General features: G+C 33.2%; 1 protein-coding gene across 1 annotated transcript in view; it reads right to left on the minus strand.

Annotated features, from left to right (window-relative positions):
- Positions 1-2,626: 2,626 nt before the first annotated feature.
- Positions 2,627-26,711, minus strand: part of NBEAL1 (neurobeachin-like 1) — a 114,894-nt gene continuing 90,809 nt past the window's right edge. The window contains exons 41-54 of the mRNA XM_005874255.2: positions 25,671-25,801; positions 22,910-23,019; positions 18,700-18,817; positions 17,352-17,449; positions 14,497-14,613; positions 13,507-13,596; positions 12,227-12,336; positions 10,809-10,981; positions 9,724-9,818; positions 7,935-8,051; positions 7,140-7,301; positions 6,360-6,508; positions 4,934-5,069; positions 2,627-4,315 (exon numbers count right to left, since the gene is read on the minus strand). Of these exons, the coding sequence (XP_005874317.1) occupies positions 4,214-4,315; positions 4,934-5,069; positions 6,360-6,508; positions 7,140-7,301; positions 7,935-8,051; positions 9,724-9,818; positions 10,809-10,981; positions 12,227-12,336; positions 13,507-13,596; positions 14,497-14,613; positions 17,352-17,449; positions 18,700-18,817; positions 22,910-23,019; positions 25,671-25,801 (1,708 nt within the window). The 3' untranslated portion in view covers positions 2,627-4,213. The remainder of the gene's footprint in view (positions 4,316-4,933; positions 5,070-6,359; positions 6,509-7,139; positions 7,302-7,934; positions 8,052-9,723; positions 9,819-10,808; positions 10,982-12,226; positions 12,337-13,506; positions 13,597-14,496; positions 14,614-17,351; positions 17,450-18,699; positions 18,818-22,909; positions 23,020-25,670; positions 25,802-26,711) is intronic.

Raw genomic sequence — 26,711 nt, forward strand, 5'->3', positions numbered from 1 at the left:
TAGAAGACAAGTTTAATGATGTATTTGAAGAGACCAACCTTCACCCAACCCATACTATTATATAAGATAGTATTTAATTTTTATATAATATATCCCATAAACTTGCATCTTTCCTTGGAAAGGTGATATAGACAATGCTACTCATTTTTAAATATAAATATATAAAAGGAGTTTACCTCTTTAAATTCAATTAAAAGATTTTCATTAGTGATTTCTTCAGTAGTAACAATATAAAATATACTTAAGGGCAAATAAATAAAAATCTGGTATTCAAGTTAAAATTTTCTTTGCCTATCTTACTCAAGCAGTATCTAAAAAAAAATCTTAGGTTAAGATTCAACTTTCAATTCTAAATTCTAATTAAGTATGAGGACACACTTATTCCTGCAGAAGCATAAAACTGATTTTTAATAACAGCTCTTTAAGAATATTTATATGCTTTACATAGGGGGAAAAAAGCTTTACTAATGTTCCTTCCTAATGACAAGTGAACAATGGGCATTTTATCTCCTAGAAAAGCATGTATCCTACAAAAAAGCACTGTGACCTCAAGAAAATTAATACATAGAAACTTATTCATAGCTAATATGAGCTTCACATGCTTACAATATTTTTAACTATTTGTTAGAGACGAGAGAGCGAGAGAAAGAGAAAGAGAGAGAGAGAGAGAGAGAGAGAGAGAGAGAGAGAGAGAGAGAGAGATTTGGTGTTCCATTTATTTATGCATTCATTGGTTGATTCTTGTATGTGCCCTGATCAGGCATCAAACCCACAACCTTGGCATATCAGGACAACACTCTAACGAACTGAACAACCAGCCATGGTCCACACTTAAAATATTTTAAATCAACTGGCCAAGCTTCATTTTCATATACTTTCCTAATTTTCATGTAACGGTCTATTTTATCTTCTCTCCTCTAATTTTATCTAAGCAAACGACAAAATACTAACTGGGGCTAGTCGAAAAGGGGCGTATTATTTTATCTTCTCTCCTCTAATTTTAAGAAAATGACAATACTAATTGAGGAGAATTGGAAAAAGGCTTCTAAAGCCTTTTTATTCTCTAACTGAGCACAGCTATTATGTTTTATACCTAACCTCACTTTCTAAAAGTAAAATCATCATCTTACTATAAATCTCTCATCAATAGATGCTGAGAATTTTATTTCCATCATTACCATTGTCAAGTGTCAAGAAACAAAAGCAAATGAAAAGTTCTGTAGACTTAAAACAGCCAAGTTGAGATATATTCATTAACTGAAATGTCCACCTGTTAGTCCATTCTAATGATACTGTTAATATCTCCCACTATACAATATAGAAATAATTTATATGGGTAGCATCTAAATACACCAGAATCTCCCAAAGTACGTCTTTCCAGTGATTATCTACTGATTTTTATTTTTATTTTTTAAATATATTTTTATTGATTTCAGAGAGGAAGGGAGAGGGAGAGATAAACATCAATGATGAGAATCATTGATTGGCCTCCTCCTGCAAGCCCCCTACTGGGGATTGAGCCCCAAACCTGGGCATGTGCCCTTGACCAGAATCGAACCTGGGACCCTTCAGTCCGCAGGCCAATGCTCTATCCACTGAGCCAAACCAGCTAGGGTTATCTAGTGATTTTTATTCACTGGACTAAACTATTTAAAGGAGAAATATATTATTCAACCAATGGTCCTACTATATTTGCTTATTTTAATAGATACACTTTAAGTTCTGTTCCTCCAGACCAGGGGTCCTCAAACTACGGCCCGCGGGCCACATGCAAATACAAATATTGTATTTGTTCCCGTTTTGTTTTTTTACTTCAAAATAAGATATGTGCAGTGTGCATAGGAATTTGTTCATAGTTTTTTTTTTAAACTATAGTCCAGCCCTCCAATGGTCTGAGGGACAGTGAACTGGCCCCCTGTTTAAAAAGTTTGAGGACCCCTGCTCCAGACTGTTGCTAGTACTCTCAAAGATTTACTTCAAAATTCTACATTTTGGGTTTTTACTTTTTGGACAGAGTAATATAAAGTATAATTCCACTGCTCTGCACATTTGTCAGTGTAGATAGGATATCTATTTTACTGTGAACAAAGCTGCCTACTTGTGCTATAAAATGAGTACTCCTTGTTCAGTTCCTCCATCTAAAAAGCAGCAAAGTAAAAAACCATAAATTTAGGAATTTTCCCTTGGTAATCTAAATTAAACTTTTTGTAACTTATAAGCATCTAAAATAATTTTCAAAACCACTTTTAAGGGACCTTAAAAGTAAAGAAGACATCCTTATACCACAATATTTGGATAAATAAGTAGAAGAACAATTTTAAATGTTAATTTAGAAAGTTTTTTTTACAGATCAACATTTAAAATTCCAAAAAGCAATCATGTTAACTTGAAACCGCATAAAAAATGTAAGATAAAAATTAAAATAGAATAAAATAAACTAATAGAATAAATATCAAAAAAATCGTACTTCTCTATTGACTTATTTTGAGACATTTTCAACAAAATTCCTCGGAAAGGAAACCTTTACATTCACATGTGTTCTATTTTACAGTTGCTGCACCAATTTATTTCAGTGTTATTTACCTAAAACAGAACTGTTTTTTACTGAATAAAACAGGAATTAAAATAGGAAGAAATTATTCGAGTACACAACCTTTTATTAGTCGAGACTCAGATCAAATCTACTCAAAAAGCTTCCCTACACAGAATCCTTTGCTTCTTACACATTTTTACGCACTCATAGAGTTATAAAGAAAAGGGTAGTAGATACTGTGGGCACCAGGAGAGAAGAATTGCTAAGGGAAAACTTTTTAAAGATTCAACTGAGATGACAATTGGATATAAGGAAATCTATGATTTGTGGAATGAAAAAGAATATTCTTATTTTAAGAAGCTATTAGTGTAGAAAATATTCGTTTTTTCTCCTGACCACAGACCCCTTTAAGAAAGCCATGCAACCATTCATTACTGAAAAAAATACAATTAACACAAAAAAATTTTCGCACAATCTCATTCATAAGTGCCCCTAAACTCATAGAATCTCAAATTAAGGACACTCAGAGTTGTAAAAGCTCTCTGATCTAACTCAAGAGATGACCTTATAAAAACACTAGGTTTAACATTCTTTTTGAATTCCAAAATAAATCTATCAACCTTTTACTATAAAATCTTAAATAAAGCATAATGTAACATTTAGCTATGCATAATAAAAATAATTGTAATTCTAAAAGTTACACACATGAAATAGAAATGTATATCTTGAAAAATTACTATTATCTAAATGACTAGTTTAAGTTATACATGTCTTTTTCATTCATTCATCTTATCATGTGGAAGACCTACTGAGAAACGTAATATATTTGGGTATTATTGCTAACTCTTCTAATTATCAGGGGAAAACGGAGTATTCACTTAGTAAAGAAAAAGTCAAGAAATTTTGGACTTTGAAGATATAAATTGTGCTGCAAATGTATCTACAGTTAAGGACCCAACTGTCAAAATCATGATCAGCATTTTGTATCTCTAGTTTCTCTTATTCCTACTCAACCTTTATTTAAGAATAATAATACATTTCAATAAAATCTTAATAGTAATGGGCTTAGTAGTAGTGGAATGAACCAATGTACCAGTTTCAATAGACTTATTTTCAACTTATCAGGAAAATCTGGAATTTATACTGAGTTTTGAAAATACAAGTATGCAACAAATACCTTTAAAATATTACTTCCAATCAGGAGATCCAAGTAAATTGACTTTTTAAAAAATATGGTGGTCAGTAAATAGGAAAATGATTAAAGAATATATTAAAAGCCATGTCTCTCAACCGTCTTATTTGTACTTTTATTAGATATACCTTAAATATTGCTGTTTGGAATAAGCATATTAAATATAACTTCTTAACATTTTAGAAGTTTGTTTTTCCAAATGGACTAATGGTCATTAGAATGGACCACTAAATATAATAAAGTAAATTTTCTAAAATCTATCATAGTGCAGGCCAAGAATGAAAAAGAATAATGTTAAACAGAAATTTTTAACGTGAATAATAATACAACAGACATCTTTATACACATACCATACCAAATTTTGGTAATCCCTAAGTGATTTTCAGGGATAAAACCCTGAAACATTTCCGATAGTTGGTAGATGTAGTTAAAGTGACAAAGCAGTAAATCGAGTTCCAGTTACCCATGAGAGAAGATGGAAATAACAATCAGTTGGAATCTTGAGTATTATATTCAGTTTCTCCAGATGAAATCTGGCTGAGTCGCTTGCTAGATCCCCACAATTTTCGAGAAAGCTGACCTGAACGCATCTGTTTAAAATAATCCAGAGAAATGAAGAATAACTATTATTAAGGAAGGAAAGATAGAGAATAAAATAACTTTCTTACTCATATAGAGTGACAGATGAAAACTGCCAAATGTGTGCTTTCAATCATAATATAAGCAACACTCGTGAATACTACTAATTTTAACCCCTTTTTTAATGCCCTTTGAAAAATCACATTTTTAAAATTTGTTTATCCATATATATACTAGTATATGTGTGTGTGTGTGTGTGTGAGTGTATGTATATGTGTGTATACACACACACACACACACACACACACACACACACACACACATATATATATATACATATATTGATTTCAGAGAGGAAGGGAGAAGGAGAGAGAGGGGAACATCAATAATGACAGAGAATCATTGATCAGCTGCCTCCTGCATGCCCCCAACTAAGAATCAAGCCCACAACTGGGCACATGTCCTTGACCGAAATTGAACCTGGGACACTTCAGTCCGTAGGCTGATGTTCTATGCACTGAGCCAAACCAGCTAGGGCTATAACAGATATTTTTTGATTCAGTTGGAATGAAGAAGAACCAAAGAAATCCCCCACATTACGGCAAATGAAATTCTTGACTAGGTTTTACCTCAGCTGGCTTGCCAACACCCACTATAATCAATTTGCCATCTTCTAATCCTACCAGAATATGGCTGTATTCTTTGGTTACAGAAACACAATGGATAGGCATTCTCATGGATAATGGGGTGATGCTCGGATTTAAACTAGAAGAGAAATAAAACACACACACATAATTACACGGAAATATAAATAGATCTTTAGAATTTTATTCCTGGAAGTTAATGATAATCTAGTTCTGTATTTTAATTTTACAGATGTGGGATTTAGGTTCAGAAAGTTTGAGTGCCTCACACAAGGGTCCACATTTATAGCATTACTTAAAATATTTAAGAGATCTTTTATTTTTAATATCTGTTTTTCTTCTAACCATATATATAAGCTCTTATTAAATGACATTTATCTTGCTGATTAACAAGTTAAAGTTGAATAAGAAAGGTAAAAGCTCAAAAAATATATGTGGGGGGATAAGGTCAATAAAATTGGTCTATTTACTTTACCTTAAAAGATATAATATGTAAAACATAAATATAGTATGATAAAATAATACATATTTAAAATTTCATATGAAACATAATACACCATTAGGAAAAATACCCACAACTTTTATAATAGAGAATAAAGAACCTTATGATGTTATGAATATGTTCTACACTAACCTGCTAAAATAGCGCATTGATTTTTCTAATTTGGGATTTTCTTAAAAATGCCCTGAAAGTAAAGTTGTAAAACAAAATGTTGGAACAATATTATTGGAATGCTCTACCACGGAAGATAAAAATGAGAAGGGAAATACAAAAACAGAAAGAGATGTTGGTTATAGAAGTAATTCTGATTGAATGCAATAAGATAGAACATCTTGGATCAAGAAATAATTTAGATAAAAGGGTTTTTGGAAAGGCCAAAACAGTTTGAGGACTATAAGTAAGCCACAATAAGTTTCTTTATAAAGAGAAAAAAGAATATGTGGGCATATAGGAAACATAAAACATATCCACTATCCAAACTTCCTTCTTCTTCACTGCATTAAATAATAAGATTCTCCACCAATTTATCCACACACACACACTTAATCATAAAGACATATTAGCCTTTAAATACTTTAGTTTTACCACAATTTAAAAAAAATTTTTTAAAACCCTAATTTTAGTTTGTAAAAATTCAAACTGTAATTGGACAAATTTCCAAATCTATAATCCAGGGTTGGCACTTCCTGACTATTAAAAAAATTTTTTAAAATTGTGGTAAAATATACATAGCATAAAATTTTTACATTTAAAAAAATGCACATCTGTAATTTATTAATCCATGAATAAATTAGCTTCCCCATTTTTTCATAGTTACTAAAAAAAAAGACATGTTCATAATAAATTATAAACCAAAATATTAGAAACCTTAGAGTGCTGATTTTCACTTCAATAATTCTTATTATTTACCTGTGGAGATCTCTTATGGACAGGAACCCTTGTAAACTACCCATGACAATGTGTTCTCCAATTATGCATATATCTGATACTTGTTCCTTCAGGACTTGAGACCCTAGACACTTTCCATTTACAGAAAACAGATGCAATGCATTCTTATCCTGCAAAGATTAGATGAAGAAAATTTAATTATCTCAATTTAAAACTGAGTTTTAATACTGTTAATTAAAACTATATAACAGAACGATTATTAGGTTTAAAACACTGGAATAAATACATGGCTATATTTAAAGAGAAAGTGTGTAGACAATATTATTCAAGTGATTTCAAACCAGACTGCCAAGTAAATAAATACTAAATAAGAACTCTTACTCCTTCAAAAGAATTAAAACCTCATCCAGTAAGAAACAACAAAAAAACCCCTCTACATTCTTAAAACAAAACAAATAGATTCTCTTAATTTTTCAAAAGCTTTATCACTGAAAGGAAAGTAAACATATAAAATTCATGGTTTGTATATTTATACCTTGCCTTGGCAAAAAGAAATTATTACATAAACAAATTATTTTTGAAGTAATATATAATGTAGACCAATAGAAATCCCTAAAACAAAATACAAACATGAGGCCAAGATTGTGATAGAGTAAGGTAATTGTAAGGAATGAACAAACTGAATGATGAAAGGAAAACACATTCTTTTAAAAATATGTTTTCTTTCTTTCCTCAAAACGCTTCATATATACAATGTGGGAAGGAAAAAAACAAGCCCTATTGCATGAAACTGGTAGATACCTTGAGGGTGGTCTTTTCTTCAGTGCTGGAGTAGATGACAATATGTCCTTCCCAAGATATGGCCAAATTGGGAATGGTCAGGAGCAGAGAACTCTCACAAGGTGGTCGTAAAGTCCTCAAGTACTGACCTTTCTGAATGGTATGTATAAGCACAGTGCCATCCTACACACAGAAAATATTAGAAAATGAAAAAGAAAAAGAAAAGACACCAAGATAGAAAAAAGAAAAGAAAAAAGAAAGTGGACTGGATAAGGAAATATGGGAAAGGAACTGAGAAAGTGATTATTCCTCTAAGTACTTGAGGAAAAATCCCAATGCTGAAATTTCAAATAGTCTTTTATTTCATAAAATGCCTAATTATTATTAAATAATAAGACCAGTAAATTCCCAAAATAAAATTGTCTCTTTAAGTTTGTCCTTTTTGCAGTTTTCTACTTTTGCAAAGTCCTACACATAATAAAAAAGTTCTATACTTTTATCAATTCCCCCACAAAAAATTTAAATATAAATATTGCTCTACCCCTGGCCAGGTTGCTCAGTTGTTTGGAACATCATCCTGTATACCTAAAGGGTGAGGTTCAATTCCTGGTCAGGGCACATACCCAGATAATAGGTTCAATCTCCTGTGGGGGTGTATATGGGAGGCAACAGATCAATGTTTCTCTCTCACATTAACGACACTCTCTCTCTCTCTCTTCCCCTTCCTCTCTAAAATCAAAAAAACATATCCATGGACAAGAATTAAACAAATATTATATATAGAAAAATTAGCATTTCTTAAAGGTGGAATCTTACCCTTGATCCTGACACTGCCATGTCAAGTTCAGTGCTGATGCCGACACTCAATACCTCATCAGTGTGTCCATAAAGAATCTGAAAGGGTTTAGAGGCTAAACCCACAGGAACACCTCCCTAATATTAAAACAGAAAAGCAAAGGTAATTGCCTTGTAGACTATTGCCTATTAAAAGATTTTATGTTGTATTTAAATTGTCTAATTACAAACTAACATTGCAACTAGTTCTTACCACTGATTCTGTTCACAGTACTCATTCTTGTTTCTCCTTGGGTTCTAAAATTACTCTCAATATTTGGTAACTCAAAAATTGAAATCTGAATAGTTTCAAAGTTGATTATTTTGGATTAATTTTAACAGGTATATTGTTTTCCCTTTTCTACAAATTTATTCTCCCTTCACTTCAAAGAAATGTTTTCTATTATATTTCTCAACACTTTCTCTTTTTCATTTATTTGAGTACCTATTTCAGGAACATCAATTATCTTTATGTTGACTTCGCTGATTTCTCTAGTAATCACTATCTAATAGCTTTAATTATTTTGTTTTTTTACATTAATTCTATCTTTCATGCTAATATTATTTTTAGTCACATCAAATCTGATCCTTACTATTTCTGCTTTGGATTTAGTATATCTGTAATGGCATTGGTTTTGATCTCAGTTTGATTTTTCTGCAATTTCCCTTTTTATCTTAAAATGCTATTTTGTAATTTAATTTCTGAGGTTTTATTTTATTGAATCAATATTCTTTTTTTTTTTATTGTTGACACTATTACAGATGTCCCCCATTTTTCCCCCTTTGTAACCTCTACCCAGACCTCGCCCTCCCCTCCCTCTGGTCCTCACCACACTGTTGTGTGTCTCCATGGGCTATGCATATATGTTCTTTGGCTATTCTCTTCACGTTCTTTCATCCAGTCCATCCCACCCACCCCCATCCCCTCACATCTGTCAATCTGTACCATGTATCCATGTCTCTGGCTCTGTTTTGTTCATCAGTTTATTTTGTTCATTAGAATCCACATGTGACATCATATGGTATTTGTCTTTCTCTGAGTGACTTATTTTGCTTAATAATCTCCAAGCCAATCCATGCTGTTGCAAAAGATTAAGAGTTCCTTCCTTTTGACAGCCATGTAGTATTCCATTGTATAAATGTACCACAGCTTTTTTATCCACTCATCTATTAATGGACACTTAGGCTGTTTCCAGATCTTGGCTATTGTGAATGCTGCTGCTATGCACATAGAGGTGCATATATTCTTTCTGATTGATATTTTGAAATTCTTAGGATATATTCCAAAAGTGGGATCACTGGATCAAAAGGCAGTTCAATTTTTAATTTTTTAAGGAAACTCCATACTGTTTTCCCCCAACAGTGCACTAGGGTTCCCTTTTCTCCATATCCTCGCCAGCACTTGTTTGTTGATTTATTAATGGTAGGTAGCCATTTTTGCAGGTGTTGACGTTATGTCTCATTGTGGTTTTAGTTTGCATCTCTCTTATGATTAGTGACTCTGAGCATTTTTTCATATGTCTATTGGCCACCTGTATGTCCTCTTTGGGAGTATTTGGAAAGTAATAGGGGATAACAGGTAAAAAATCAGACAATAAACCTAGGAGAAAATGTGGTGATTTAGGACAGGACAGAATGAGGGTAAAAGAATACAAAGGAGCTCAAATAATCCTTCAATGCCAGAGAACAATTCAATATTCTATTAGAACATTTCAACAGCATTCCCAGGGTGAATCCCTGACCTAAACAGAGTATTCAAATGTGTAACTACCTGTTGTGTTATTTGCCATATCATACATGTAGTATCTCTGGAACCAGAAATCAAATGTATTCCATAGTAATCTGTAGCTAAACAAGTCACAATATCTGCAAGAAAAAATAAAAATAAAAAAGTTAAATTAAGTTGCTTGGTTTTGCTGGAACGAAACAGGCAATTTTAGTTTATGCGCAAACTATTACTAAATCAGTTGTTCTAATGGAGAAATATAGAACTGGCATTGGAAAAGCATTGGGAAAGAGTGACACAGAAAGGCAGCAGTATTAAAAGCACATTCGAGAGCTTTCTTTGGGGCCACCCTTCTTTGAGGGTGAAGTGTAGACACAGGGCAGGGAAATGCCTGTCAGAATCATGGCAGCAAGTCTGGTAGCTTGAGATGAAGCCCCAGTAAATTTTAATGTTTCTCTGCTCTCTCATCCCCACTAACCTTCTGCTCTCATTTGGAACTGTAATCCTATAAAATATGTGACCTTAACCAACACAGTACATATTATACTATAGGTTCTCAATATAAAATACATTCTTTCCTAAATTGTAAAAATCTGAGCTCAGTGACATCTTAGAAGTCACTGGTACAGAATTATTAGCAGACTCTATTCCCTTTCCTATTAGGTTTATTAGGGAAAAAAATCTACTCATTTTATTCTTATATTAAACACTAAGACACTAAGAAGTACCAGGTTAAAGAACATTCAACAATTTTACCTCTTTCATGTTTTAGTATTAACTAAGGGCAGTTGATGTACTGTTCAACTATGACAGATTTTTTTCTTACCAAATTTGTCTTAAATTTCTCATTTCTATCAACAAATTTTAAAGAAAAGACTTTAGCCTAACATATTTAAGATACTATAAAGCTGTATTTAATTTATATGGTGGTTAATATACCCAAAATATATTAGACACTCTTAAAGCATACAATATTCATAACAGTGCTCTATCAAAAAGTACACTCAGCTTCAAAGGTAAAATGTAATGTTTTTTTCTAAGAAGTATGTACTACTTTATTTTTTTACTTTTATAGTTAGAAAAAAATAGAGACATTTTTGTGTTTGGGGGAGAAAAACGTTAATGCTTACCCATATGTCTGATATTGTGTGAAATAATTTTGCCTTTTGTCAGTGACATCACTTGAATGCTATTATCCCAGTGTCCAGCACTGAAAAGCAACTTCGCATCATGTGACACTATAAATAGCTTAGACGTGATCTCCAGCCCTGGAGCAAAAGGACCATTCAGACTACGCTGAGTTCTGTAAACACAATTAAATATTAGACTTTTCCTTCAAAGATCACTTAGACTTAACTATTTTTTTAACATCTCTAAAAAAGAAATAAAAAATGTCTGTTCAACCTTCAATTTGAAATGTCTATTAATAAATGATTAAGACTTTCAGAAAATACATTAATCTTACTTTATTTATACTTTTCATAAAATAAAATTTTATATAACAAAGCCTCAAGGGTTAAGCATAAAGAAACTGAGATTGGTAAAGGTGTCAAAAAAGATTTAAATCTTGCTTTTCAAAGCCAATTAATAAGATGTCAGAAATAGTAGCCTCAAAGTACAGGTTTGATAAAAGTAGGTTTACAGTTATAATACATAAATAATATAATAACTAAAAAATAATAATACAAGAATAAACGCTGCCTGTGTTTCATGTACTCACAACAGTAAACCTACTTTTGTCCACCCCTGTATAAAGAATAAGATCAGGAAAGTCATAAATAAACTGAAACTAGGATCTACCAACACAGGGAGATAAATGTGTATCCAACAATACCCATGAAGATCATTTTCTATCCCAACCAAAGAAAGCATATGGGTTTTATCTGCTTCCCACTGAAATACCTGTGCCCTTAGCCAATCTAAATTCTGCAGAAAGACACAAAGAAGTGATTATATTTCATGTGTGTCATGGATAAATGAGGGCCAATTCTGACCCTTCATTCAGCTTCAAACCTTTATTATTCAGTATTAATTTACTGAAGGTATACTTTGCGCAAAGCAAAACAGTACTAAGTCCTATGTGGGATAAAAAGGAAAAGACGTTGACCCTAATAAACATATAGCTAACACAACTCAAGAGTAAGGGAGAATTCAACTGAACTTAGAATGTAAACTTTGGATATTTTAAAAGACAACTAAGGTAAATAATAAAGTCTTATTACACAAAACATATTGAGATAAAATTGAACAATAAAAATAATTACAATTAAGCCTAAAAACTATTCCCAATAATTTGTGCTTCCATAATGGTATGATAGAAATTATTTTTTCTTTAAGCTGGTGTCAAGTCAGGGGAAGGGAAGAAGGAAAGATAGAAAGGAGGGAAGGAAGAGAGGAAAAAATAAATGGTAGAGGAGGGAAGGAGAGAGGAAAGAAAATCTGGATGTATACAATATTACTTTAAAAATAAAACCAATCAATCAATCTAGTTGTTTTTCTAGACAATATGGTATTATATCTGATTTACTTTAAATGTTCATTTACTTACTTTGGATTTGTCACAGTTTGATCCTTGAAAAATGTAAAGTAATTAGAAATGTTCCTGTCATAAGGCAGCCATCCATGGGTTCCAATAACATAATTCATGCTCACTGTTATCTAGAAAAAGAACATATGAAAATGAAAATTAAATGAAAGATTAAAGAAAGCAACAAAGAATAACCAAATGCTCACAAGATATAATCAGAAATAGAACTTATGATGAATTGTTAAGATCTCACAGTCAAAGTGAATATTTTCTTTTAAAAATGAAAAGCTTTTTTTGCCATAGCTGGTTTGGCTCAGTGGATAGAGCATCAGCCTGTGGACTGAAGAGTCCCAGGTTCGATTCCAGTCAAGGGCACATGCCCAGGTTGCGCGCTCGGTCCCCAGTTGGGGGTGTGCAGGCAGCCAATCAATGATTCTCTCTCATCATTGATGTTTCTATCTCTCTCTCCCTTTCTGAAATCAGTAACAATATATTTTTAAAAAAAGAAAGAAAAGTTTTTCTCCCCTATGATTATAAAAGTAGGAGATTACCAAAAAGGAAAATCAAATACCTTTAAAAAAATACAGGTATTAAATCTGAAAAATCATAAGAATTCTACCACTCAAAAAGTACTATTATTATTTTTGTATCTTTTACAAACATTTTTTTCTGAGTAAATATATAATATGCATAATTAGAAAACAGGTCTAATTTTGGAATCTCTACTATTCACTCTGCTGTACTCCATTTTTATATTTCCTAAGTGACAAAACTGGAGTAAGCCAGACCTAGATTTGGTACACATGCCAGGGTCCCAGATCCCTTACTTGCTAGCTCTGTGACTTTGAGCAAGTTACTTCTGAGTTTTAATTTCTCATCTGTAGAAGAAAAGTAATAATACTGCTCATCCTACAGGATATTTAGGTGGACTAGTTGACAAAATTCATTTAAAGCACTCACTAGCATGTGCTGCAAGTAAACTGTAATCAATTCTATATTACTTCTCATTTTCATAATTACTGCTGAATGATAAATTTTAATACCTAAGATGTTATACCCTATTTTTCTTATACAAAATTTTCTCATATTTATTATTCCAGATAAGCTTTAAAATTATAGAAACTACTTAAAATAAAAGCTATATAAAAAATGAAAAATACATTTCTATACTTGGTCAAATTCTATAAAAATTTTCTCTTATTTTTTTTAAAAGGCTTTAAAATTTTTTTATTTTCTCATTTTTTTGGTAAGTTGTAATAGATATATATATATGACAATGTGCAAAAGGTATATCAACTTACCAGTAACTCAGGACTGCCTTGAGACATAAAAGAACGAGACTGATTTTTGGGGACAATGGCCTTTATTAGTGGAATACCATCACTAATTCCCTAAAAAATATAGGAGAGAAGTTTAGTGGCTGATTCTGTTTATCTTTATTAGGCACAAACTATTGAAAACTGTTTCTGTAAATAAGAATGAACCCTGTGATACAGTATTTTACTCTATTAAAACATATTTAATTTAAAATGTAGGAAAGATATTATATACCATGTTTGAATGGCATACTTGTAACTTCTGAAACCCATCACCTTCTTGTATTCCACTACTCTGCTGTTCTTTTAGATGTAAATTTCAAAGAACATAGCCAGAGTCTATTATGTGGCCCTTTAAGGAAGTTTACCAACCTCTGCTGTACTGCATGAGAGTTACTGCTTTTTCTATATACATCTCTGAACAATTCTTACTAACTTTTTTGCCAAAAGAGTTACTATTATCTGTCCTATCCAAATTCATTTCATAACCATGTTCTGAATTATTCAAAGTAATTTAGTATGTATATTTAAACATTTAAATTTGAAGGAAATCTTTCAATTATATCATTAACTATCTTGTTTTACCCGACTACTCCTGATATTAGCAATTAAAAATCTGACTTAAGCCATATTTTATACATGAGCAGACATTATAATTAAGAGTTATTTTACACTCCCTCTATCATCATCTCAATTGTCAGAAAGAGCAATTTAAATAAAAGTATTTATTCTTCCTTGCCAGGAAAATGTGAACTAGAAGAAACAAGCCAAGAGGAACAGTTCAGACTACCATTCAGTAGCAAACAAAAGCTTTCAGTATGATTGTTTTAAAAATCCAAGAACAGGTAATTCAGAATTATTTACTACTTTGGATTAAATATTATAATCCACTCCCTACATTGAAGAGTAAAAGGAACACTGAGGTGTATAGAATTCACAGAGAAAACTCTTTGACATTACCAAGTTGGATATTACCTCTATAAAAAATGACTTGAGTTCAGGGAGGTGTTGAAATAGGTTTAGGGTTGAAGTCTCGGTTTTGGTCTGCTTCTGCATTGCCTCCTCTGCTGATAATCTAGGAGGGTGTGGTTCCTTTAAAATAATTTTAAGGAAAAATAATTTCATAACTTTATTAAAACATCTCTCACTGTATTCTTCCAGACATAATGGGCTCTAGCTACAATAGATTACATACCATGCACTATTGCCAATTCCAGGTCATTGCCCAGACTGCTCCCTCAGTAGAGTTCTTACCATCTTCGTTTCTAAAAAACTCTGCTTCTACTTTAAAGTGTTTCTTACAGGTATCTTCCTAGATATCTAAGTCAGAATTAATTATTCTCATATTATTTTCCTGAGCACATTACTTTATTTGGTATTTTATTTAGCACTTATTTCTATGTTGGATTACATATAATTGTTTTTGATCTCTGTCTTCCTAAATTTTGGTAAAATTAAATGCATTATTCAAAAATAAAAAATTATAATATGGGTGAATCTTTACTTCCTGAAATAAGATAAAAATGTCAATACTATCAGAATAAATTTATAGATATTACTGCATTTCTTTTCAAATAAAATATTCTTTCTTAAGGTTAATGTAAGAGACACGGAACAGTATCTTTATAAATAAAAAGAAAATGACAAATCAAGTTAACATTCCAAAGACACAGTTAAAATGCAGAATAGAATTTTATCTGAAAGGGATTCTTCTATCTCCATCACAAAATATTAGGTTATAGGTAATATATGTGACAGCTATAAGTACTTCAATACTTAACTCTCAATTATCCATGTAATTATTATTCACTTTATTTTTTTTTTAAAAAAGGTTGATTTTTGTGTCATTTTTGTAAGGTAATAAAGACAAATTAGCACTACTCTTTTTAAAAAAAATTAATGGTTCAAAACATTAAAAAATCTATTTCAAAGCCCAATGAAGTGTTCTGTTTTATTGTTACTTTTGCCTTCTGTTTCAATCAGCAGGTAAGGAATAAAGCACTGACTTTAAATGACTATTGTACAAAAATCAATGATGGCAGCTTTAAATAAACTGTTGTTAAGCAATAATAGCCATTATAAAATTTAGTCTGATAACTGTAAAAACAAAAGTACATCTATCAGCCAGAGTTTAGACTACTATTGCTATAATAACTGAAGACTTCAATTCAATGAACATTTACTGCACACATACCATATACCAGAAAGATACAGAATAATGAAGAGGTTGCTGCTTTTATATGTTTACAATATAGTGAGGCAAAAAAAAATATATATACAACTAAAGCAGAAAGTGTCAAAATTAGGATATAAAATAACAGCCCAAAGAACATGAAAAAGTGATTTTGTTCAACAAGGGAGCTTCCAGCTATAAATTCAGAGGAAATATGCCATGGTAGAGTCACATTCTAGTTGTGTAAACTTGGAAAAACTAGTATCTGATTTCTCTAAGGTGTTGTAAGCTAGGTATTATTTTATCTGAGACTTGGCTTCACCGTCAGAAAAATGAGGATAATTAGATATCTATTGTGAAAGTTGGGTAAACCACATAGCACTGTGCTTGCATTAAAAAAAAAGACATAATCAATAGTATATTATTGTACCCTGGCCCTTGTGGCTCAGTTGGTTGGAGCATCGTCCTGTACACCAAAAGGTGGTAGGTTTGATTCCAGGTCAGGGCACATACCCAGGACTCGATCCCTGGTCAGGGTTCATATGGGAGGCAACGGATCAATGTTTCTCTTTCACATCAATGTTTCTCTCTCTTCCTCTTCCTCTAAAATTAAATTTAAAAAATTAAGTATATTATTGTGTATTCCTCATTTCTAAATTCATATATTAACAAAGAACAAGACATCTTTGAAAACTAACACTGGATTAACTTCTATGAATCCAAAGCTGTATGCAACCAGAAAGACAATTTAACTTCAGATACTAGTATGGGGAAAGAGATATAGTAATATTTATAATTTAATTCTATATGTTTTATATTCTATAATTTGAGTTTCAGGACTGGGTTTGGGCTCGGGCTGGTAAGTGCCCCTTTTGGGCAGATGTCAGCTATTAAAAAAAGTCTTACACAGGGGACTCTTTCCCCCTCCCCACGTGGGAGTCTGTACTTGTTCTTCAATAAATCTCCACCTTTGCTATACCAAAAAAAAAAAAAAAAGTCTTACACATAGAACGAGTCCCAATATAAGGATTGTTTTAATGACATAACCTAACTGGTATTCAATTAAAATAAAGGAGGGCCCTAGCTGGTTTGGCTCAGTGGATAGAGTGTTGGCCTGTGGACTGAAGGGTCGCGGGTTTGATTCCAGTCAAGTGCATATGCCTGGGTTGCGGGCTTGATCCCCAGTAGGGGTCGTGTAGGAGGCAGCTGATCAATGATTCTCTCTCATCATTGATGTTCCTATTTCTTTCTCCCTCTCCCTTCCTCTCTGAAATCAATAAAAATATATTTTAAAAAATAAAATAAAATGAAATAAAGGAGAGAGTAATATCTCATCTGACAGGGAGCCTTCAACCTCATCATTTTCTTTCTCAGAAATAACAAAATAAAGTGATTGGCTTTCTGAATAAATATAAGCCCTCTGGAGATTTAAGAGTAATTGACTGTATATGTGGATTGACTTCAATATTTTGTTATTTCAAAATTGAAACAATCATTTAAATCTATTTTTTATTAAGGGACAGTATATTTTTCTCAAATTCTAAATAACTTTGATATAGGGTTTTAAATCATCAAAATCCTTGAAAATGCTGGTAGTAATACTCCTTAGCAACTAAATTCTAGACTTTTTATATAATCAATAACTTTTATGACTTACTTTTAACAGTTGACAAGGTGTTTGCCCAAAATTATTAATCATCCCTTCTAAGGCTTTTCTTTCCTTCTCATCTGTTAAGGCATCTAAATCCACAGCTCCTAAAACCAGGAAAAGTAATCAACTCACTACGGAGTGAAGATAAATTGGTAAAGCCACACAACTGAATAATATATCAGAGAATGATTAGCAAATTTTCATCAAATATCAAAATTAAATATGTAAAAGAATACATTTTATCCACTGTTTAGAACTAAAATATTTTAAACAAATTTAAGATAGTCCATAAAAGTTTCTCTAAGAAAAATGCAAACTATACTCATAATATACCGAATTGTTTTCCTCATCATAGTCAAGATGAAACAAATGTAATAACCACACAAAAATATTGGTATAGCCCTATATGGCCGGCATTGCTCAGTGGTTAGAGCATCTGCCTGCGCACCAAAGGGTCTTGGGTTTGATTCCTGGTCAAGGGCATGCTGGTTGCAAGCTTGACCCATGGCCTCAGTCAGAGTGTGTGTGGGAGGCAAACAATCGATGTGTTGCTCGCACTGATGTTTCTCTCTCCCTCCCTTCTACTCTCTAAAAAAAATGGGGGGAAAATAGCCTTGAGGAGGATTAACAAAAATGCTGCTATAAATTACTGCTTATCTAATAAATGTTGGGGAAGGTGACATTATGGTTAACTGATTATTCCCAGCCATACCTAACATGAATTGTTAATGGCTAGTAATTGGCCAAACTAGGTCGGTCTGATTTCTATGCTCCTAACTATCATGCTATACTACCTCCCTACAAATTTTTATAGAAGGAAAACATGCTTGTCTAGTTACAGAAAGTCATGTGGGCTCTGCTATAATTCATATAACTTCATACTATTCACAATCTTTAGAACTATTAGTTCTACTGAATAATTAGAAAAGGACTGCTTAGTATGACTTTCAAAGCCCTCAAAAAATGTTCTTGATCCTGAGCTAATAAACATTAAAATGTCATCATTATCATTTAAAGAATTATTATTTATAATTCTAAAGGTCTTTTTTCAAAGTCTGCTAAAAACTTAATACTAAATATTTAATGTAAGACCTGACTGAATAGGAAATATCTGCCAGAGATCAAAAACTTTTATGCCACCAATAACTGACACTTATAATTAGTTTGCATATATACTTTTAATTACTATTTTTTACAAAAGGATATTTCTTATCTTTCAAATAGTTTTAAAATTATTTTTTAAAATGTAGTTTTATCATGTTAAATGGTTATGTCCAAAATATCATGTTATAAGCACATATTAAATTACACTTTCTAGCAATATAATACAAGAGAAAAAGTGCACAGGTTTTACCTTCATAACTACAGTAATAGAAAACATTGAGTGCCTCCACTGCAGCTGGCCCCCTCTGTTTATAGCCAAAAATCAGATCTATCCATTCATGAAGATGAGCAGAAACATATTCAGACTCCTAGGAAAAGAACAAATAAGTAATTAATATAAAATACCTTCCAAGTATAATGAAAAGATGGGTCCTTTAAAAAAGTAAGAGTAAATTAAGCATTTCCACACAAAATCTTACCACTGTAAATAAAATTATCTCAAAATCAAGTTAAATAATTATTCATCATCTACTATATATATGAATTATATCTTGTACAATGTAGACAATGTATTTATTACTATTTACTACATATGCATCTCTTAACTAATGGTGAAAAAATAATACATCTAACAGCCCAAATATTAATGACAAAAAATTAATGATGGCTCTGGAATGCATCTTTGTTGTAAAATTTCCATTGAAATAGTTGTCTAAAATTCAATTCAAGGAAATAATAAAACTACAATGGGGAAGATGAAAGATTCTGCAAATCACTCCCTCCATCCCATTCCACTAAGAGGAGGACTGGGTGGCAGGCAGATGCTTGAAGGATATCCTGGAGCCTCTGAGATGGCTTAAAAGACAGTAAGGAAATTGTTATTGCAGACAGGAGAAAAAGGACTCAATGTTTTAGTTACATGAAAAACATAAAGGGTAAATAATGAACTCCTGGATCTGGATATGAAGATTTCCAGGCAGAATATTTAAAAAATATACATATATATTTTTTATATTTTATTGGTTTTTTACAGAGAGGAAGGGAGAGGGATAGAGATGATTGGTTTCTTTTTAGCTGCCTGTGATAAAGTGTGGGAGGAATAAGATGACTTGGTGGTGGGGAGGCCGGGGCACAGACTGTTCAGGTTTTAGCATAATTTTAAAAATATATAAAGCCAGGTCTTGCTGGGTTCAAAATAAAATTATTTCTCATTTTCAGTGTCATTAGAGAGTAAAGATTCCCAAAGTTAACAAATGGCCTAAATCAATGTCACCAGTAAAATATGGCCTCAGTCAAAAGTTTAGTTCAGGAGTGTGGCTATCAAACCATCTGTTGAGGTCTTTCCCCCTCATTGGTACACTCAAGAGAATATAGAGCATCTTAAGACTGTTAAAGAGAGAGAGAGGAATAGAGAGAGAAAGAGACACAATAATCCAAAAATGGAGTCACTTGTGTAAACCAAGACTTAATATCTAAACTCATTACAATTTCAGCCTATTCCAGGAATATGAGCTTTAACCAGTCAATCTGGAATCACCTGATCAGCACTATTGAGGTAATTTGCATGACAAACCCTTGCCTTTCTCCCAAAGGAAGGTGAGCTGCCAGAAACAACCCACTCTATGTTAGACTTCCTTTTCCTGCCCCCTTCTGCCTACAGAAGCCTTCTATTTTATACAGCATCTGGGAACTCCTTTCTAGGGTAGATAGGATGCTGCCCAAATCATGAATCATTGAATATAGCCAATTAAGTCTTCAAATTTACTGGGCTGAATTTTGTTTTTTAACAAGAATCTTGAGGGCATTTTCCCATAGGAGCCTCTCATTCAGCCCAAAGTAATATGGAAGGTTTTTGTCCAATAGAATTGATGCCTATGAAAACCAAAATATTTTAAAAGAAAATGTATTAATTCAGTCTGAAAAAGATAGAAACTGTTCAAAAAAGAAGACCTTTGACTCTCAAGTTACTATGGTTAAGAAAGAGGCTGACAAAAATACTCATGTAAACAATTTCATTTTTTTATTTTATTTTATTTATTTTTAAAAAAAATATATTTTATTGATTTTTTACAGAGAGGAAGGGAGAGGGATAGAGAGTCAGAAACATCAATGAGAGAGAAACATAGATCAGCTGCCTCCTGCACACTCCCCACTGGGGATATGCCCGCAACCAAGGTACATGCCCTTGACCGGAATCGAACCTGGGACCCTTGAGTCCGCAGGCGGATGCTCTATCCACTGAGCCAAACCGGTTCGGCAAATTTCATTTTTTTAATGGAAAACAAAGAATGACTGGGTGGGGGTGGTTTCAAGAACCCAAGGGTAGAACAAAGGAGCCATAAAGAATCACTCCGGAAATAGCACTGGATCCTAATAAAGGAACTGAGATAATGTTCCTGCTAGAATTCTTAATAGTTACAAACTAGTTACTGCTAGGTGCCTCTTGTTTTCTCTTCCCTTTGAATGAGAAAGTCTATCAAATTCTGCCCTTGTCACATCACTGTTGTTATGTGAGGGCAGATAACTTGTTTCTTTACTTCAGTCTTCTGATCCAAGAGACACAGCTGAACAGTTTCATCCCCCACATTTAGATGAATAATAAGTTTCTGGACTTTAGACCTCATGCCTTAATGCAAGGATCAGCAAACCACTCCTTGTATGCCAAATCTTACTAGTTGCCAGATTGGTAGATTGGTCCAACACAGCCACACCCATTTATTTTACACTTCCATGACAGAACTTTAACACAGACCTTACAGCCAATGAAAATATCTATGTGGAAGCTTCCACTTTTGCCTAATATGCAAAGTGTCCCTTGGGAATTCAACTGACCAGGAGTCCGATTGCTTGCTATGACGTGTGCTGACTACCAGGGGGTGGTGCGGAAGGAAATAAGGAAGGCCCCAGCTGGCAGCTGGCAGCCGGGGAAGAGAGGCTCCCGCCCGCAGCTGGCAGCCACTAGAGACCCTACCCGTGCACAAATTTCATGCACTGGGCCTCTAGTTTATTATACTGTCCTTTCTGAAAAAAGTTTAAAGATCCATGTCTTAAAGAAATGAGACTCTGGGGGCTCTTGAGAAGAAATATGTGTAATTTGTATGTTAGAGGAAAGTGAATAATTTGTGGCCCGAGGGCAGACTTGTATAGTAGATTAAGGATGGTTGCAAATTCTTTCTCACTTGCACCATTGAGAGGGGGAATTTATTTTCCCTCTTTTTGAATCTGCACTGATCCTGTTTAACGATTACAAGGTGGCAGAAGTGATGCTGTGACAGTTCACAACCTTAAGTCACGAGAAAATGTGGAAGCTTCCACTTTTGCACTCAGGGAACCCTGAGCTGCCATGTAAGAAGTCTGGCTACCCAGGTAGAGAGACCACATGAAAAAGCGATATCCTGAGACCACATGAAGAAGGAGAAAAGTCCAGCATGCCAGTGTCTCAATGAAGCCTACTTGACTCTAGCCTTAGCTATCATATGACTCCAAGGGCATGAGAACCTCAAACAAGACCAGAAGAATTATCTAATTGAGACCAGTCAACTCACAGAACTGTGAGAGATAATAAAATGGCTATAGTTTAAAGTCACTACATTTTGGAATAGTTTATTAGGCAGAAAAACATAACTGAAACACAAACTTCTAACATCTTATTAGGAGGAAGCATGCTTCCCTGAAATCCTGGACCCCTATTGCATGTCGTCGATAATATAGAGGAAAGCATCTGAGAAGCTCCTGGTTAGCTATAAGAAACAGATTCTTTTTCAGAGTTGCCTTATTCATGCATAAGGTTATTGCTTACAATTATTATAATCTAATCCTGAATACTGTAAATTTGACAAACTATATACTAATGACAGGGAATGTTTCCAAGTATTGGCCTAATTAGTTTTAGAATATGCAACATTTCAGTTTAAATAGAGAACAAGGTGGGCTATTGCGAGGAGAGGGGGGAGGGCACATCACCTGCAAGATAAAATGCAATTATCAACATTAGCCTAACTCTCACTAGTACTTCGATTCCAAAGTGAAAATTTAGCTAAAAATTAGTAACATTTTTTTTAAAGTGGCATTTAGGATTTAGCTATCCTGAAAACTTACTAAAATCCTTCAGAGAAAACAAAAGTGTACTAATCCTTATATTAGATTTGAAACAAATGTGGGAACTACAATAAATCAAACTATACCAAGCCTGGTGACTGAAATAGTTTCACATACAACAGGCAGGTTACCTTACAGAACTGACATTTTTTTGCCATATACCCATGAGACTTGACTATACTTTCACTACATCCGAACATTCATTACCCACAGAATAAATTATTATATTATGCAAACATCATATACAATAGATTACAAATTAATGTAGAAAAATAATAGTCAGATACACTTAATTCCATCCTCTGGAAAACACATACATCTTTATCTTATTAATCTCTAATAACTAAACACAAAAATCTTACCAGAGCTTTCCTATGTTTATAGATGAAATCTTCAGCTGACTTAGCCCATTTGGGGAGAATGACATCATTTACTAGTTCTTTGGAAACTTGTAGACGACCCAGGTTAAATTCTAAGACATATAAAATAAAAATGTATCAAGTCATTTTATATTTAAGTAAATCAAGTAGAACAAATATGAGGAAACATTTCTTGGCAAAACTTAAGGTTTTTTCCTTCTTTCATTAAAAGTGAAAGGTGAGAATCAAGTTCCCTTCTTAATCTAAATTTACGGAACAGGTAAAAATAATTCTTATCTATTAGAATGTGTTTATCAGTTAATTAAAAAGGTATATAAAAATAAAATCACTTCAAATTAGTTAATACAGGGTAAATCAGATTAATAATTGCTTTTTAAAAATAATATATTTTATTGATTTTTTACAGAAAGGGAGAGGGATAGAGAGTTAGAAACATCGATGAGAGAGAAACATCGATCAGCTGCCTCCTTCACACCCCCTACTGGGGATGTGCCTGCAACCAAGGTACATGCCCTTGACCTGAATCGAACCTGGGACCCTTCAGTCTACAGGCCGACGCTCTATCGACTGAGCCAAACTGGTTAAGCCAATTTCTTATTGAAGGAAACTTATAGCTATGAACAAAAACTTAATCTGAACAAAAATGCAAGATTAAGTGTTCTTAAATTTAAAAATAATATAGTCACTCTAATGGTTAATTTACAAAACATAACTCCTTAGAGCTTTTTTAACTCATACATTAAACTCACTTTAAGATTTATACTTGCCTTATGGAAGAAAAATATTTATATACCAATATTCTAAGTAGATACTGACATCATAAAGATTTGCTCATATAGTTAGAACCCAAAAATGAGATTTTCTCATTTATAAAGTATGGAAAGGGAACAATGTTAACACAAAAGACTTTCATAAAAGAAGTTGCCTTAAAATATCAGTGTGTCTCAAAGTATAAGAGAGGTTTAATGTCATAGCATGACAGGACACACAGGGTCTATAGCTTTGTCAACCCAACCACTGTATAGCAGATAGTGTCGGCCACCTGACAGCCATTCCTCATTTTGTAGCAGAACCTGGATTTTACTCAAGTTGTCCATCCCTGCCCTATAATTCATGCCTGCTGCAGGTGACTGGTATAGGGGTTGGTATATGACCCAGCTCTGAAGAATGAGGGGAAGTTATAAGAGGGTTTCTCGCTCTTAAGAAATGACACAATTAACAATCTCACTTCTTTCTAAGACACCATTATGTCTGCCTATGATACCTATAACTGCTTTAGTTATTTGTAACCATAAGAGGAACTAGCCAAGGACAAAGCCAAAACACAGAATAGCAGAGTGAAATACAGAAAGAACTTTGCTTGGATGATATTGTTAAGCCACTTGAAACTACCATACCTCAGGGTTTTTATGAGGGAAAACACTAAAATGTTCTGAATCACACAATTATGAGTTGTTTTTTACCAATATTTGTTTTACTAATGTAATGCTAATATAAACTAATGGCTGTTGGCATTCTAACTAATATATTTTGCTTTCTCCCAACTAGCTCATTTCAAACAAAGAGGCAATGTATAGTTAGAAATGGCTCTGGTGAATGTTAGAAATTGTCAAACTAAGAAAACTTTAAATTCTGCATTCAGATTTGATCTGCTCATCCCACCTATCCCAGATACTCTGCTTTAGGAGACTCCAGTCCTATGACTGACTAAGAATGTATAGGATCAGACTCACTCAATAGATTCACTTGATTTTCTTAAAGTGACCAATTCTAATTGCCTTACTGAGAATCAGATGCCCTGCCTCCAAACACCTGTCGCAATGTGCATGACCAAGGACATGAGGCCCTGAATATGTTCTCCCTGGCCTGACAGATAATTCCACTGTGCAAGCAAAGGGTCAAACATTAACATTGCATGCTAGGAAAAAGAAGCTGGTGATGGTTCTTGGACACTGTGAAATTTCCTGAAAGAACAACAGTAGTAACCATCTTGCTCATTTCCTTATTTGTGCTTAAACTAAATCTAAAACTACCTCATAGAATAAATATTTGGATATTTTAAATGACTGTATTTAGCTCCGCGATTCTCTCCTTCAAAAACATACTGATTTTTCAAATACTGTGACAACTAATGCCATCATTCTTTTCAGTTTGCCTCCTGTCTTCTGCTCTAAATCAGGAATCAGAAAACCTTTTAAATAAAGGGTCAAATAATAAATATTTTTGGCTTTGTGATCCCTATGGCCTCTGTTGCAACTACTCAAATCTGCTCTTTTACTGTGAAAGCAGCCACAGTCTGTATATATAAATGAATTGGCTGGCTGTGTTCCAATAAAATTTTATTTATAAACACATACATTTGCCCAAGGATTTGGCCTATGGGCTACAGTTTGCTGATCCCTGGTCTAAATCCTCATTTTATCTAACTCAAACATGTTTAACCAAATTGCTATATGGCTGAAATAGTATATGGTCATTTTTGCTTCTCTAATAAACACTGTACTCTGACAAAATCTCTTATTAATTCAAATTTTACTCATTTATCTTACTTTACTGTAGCCCTTCCCTGGAAGGTAAGACAAGTACCCTGGCATCAGTAAGCCCTGTCACTGAATAATACACAGGCAGAATGCATCTTAACTAATCAATAGAACATCCCAAAAATATTCTGAAAAATATTTTTCAGGATCCTCCATTGGGACCTAAAATATTATAGTCAAATTTTTAATCTCCTATTTCTTACGATTTTGATTTTCCAAGAACTCTGGGAAATAGAAGAATTCAGGAATCAGTTCCTTCACATCATTTGGATTGTCCATGAGAGCCTGCCAGGTAGCAGGGATGGAATGGAATTGTCGATCTGCACAATCAAACCTGTACGCGGAGAGTGAAAGAGAAAGGTGAATGCTGAATGAGAACAACAACAGGCATGAAACAAACCTTTAACCTCCCTTTAAACGTTTCCTAATGATTAGCTTCTCTTTCCTTAACATTTCTCCGTTAAGTCTAAAAACACAATTTGCTCTCCTTCTTATGACTGTCATACTCTGTTGTCAGGAACTAAATACTACCATAGTCATCACCAGTATCATCTTAGTTAAAATAGATGAAAACCCAATCACAATGGGAAATTTTTAAAATTAGATTAAATATAAACCTAAGACACCTTAAAAATGGCACTTTTTTTTTCAATTACAGTTTACGTTCAATACAACTTTGCACCAGTTTCATGTGTACAGCTTAGTGGTCAGACAATCATATATTGAAAATGCTCCCCGTTATCCCAGCACCTGGCTGGCACCATACATAGTCACCACAAGCATCACTGACTATATTTGCTGTACTTCATGTCCCCATGTCTATTATATAACTACCCATCTGTACTTCTTAATCCCTTTGAAAAAGGCATAATTTTTGCTGAGTAAAACCTATTACAGAAAGTGAATAAATGTTATTTGGATATTTTAAAATTACAGTTTAAATATCAAAGTATTATAGTATTAATATATGTGGTTAATAGATCTATCAGAATGCTGCTGACTTAACCCTTGATACATAAATAGCTTTACAAGCTCTTCTACTAAAAACCAGAGGGTGATTTAGGAAAACAGCTCTTATATATACTATTGTCTTATATTAACATTATTTTTTTTTATAATTAAATCTTTATTGTTCAGATTATTACATTTGTTCCTCTTTTTTCCCCCCATAACTCCCCTCCTCCCAGTTCCCACCCCACCCTCCGCCCTCACTCCCCACCTACTGTCCTCATCCATAGGTGCAC

The sequence above is a fragment of the Myotis brandtii genome, unplaced genomic scaffold (genome assembly GCF_000412655.1).
Source record: "Myotis brandtii unplaced genomic scaffold, ASM41265v1 scaffold43, whole genome shotgun sequence".
Classification (NCBI taxonomy): Eukaryota; Metazoa; Chordata; class Mammalia; order Chiroptera; family Vespertilionidae; genus Myotis; species Myotis brandtii.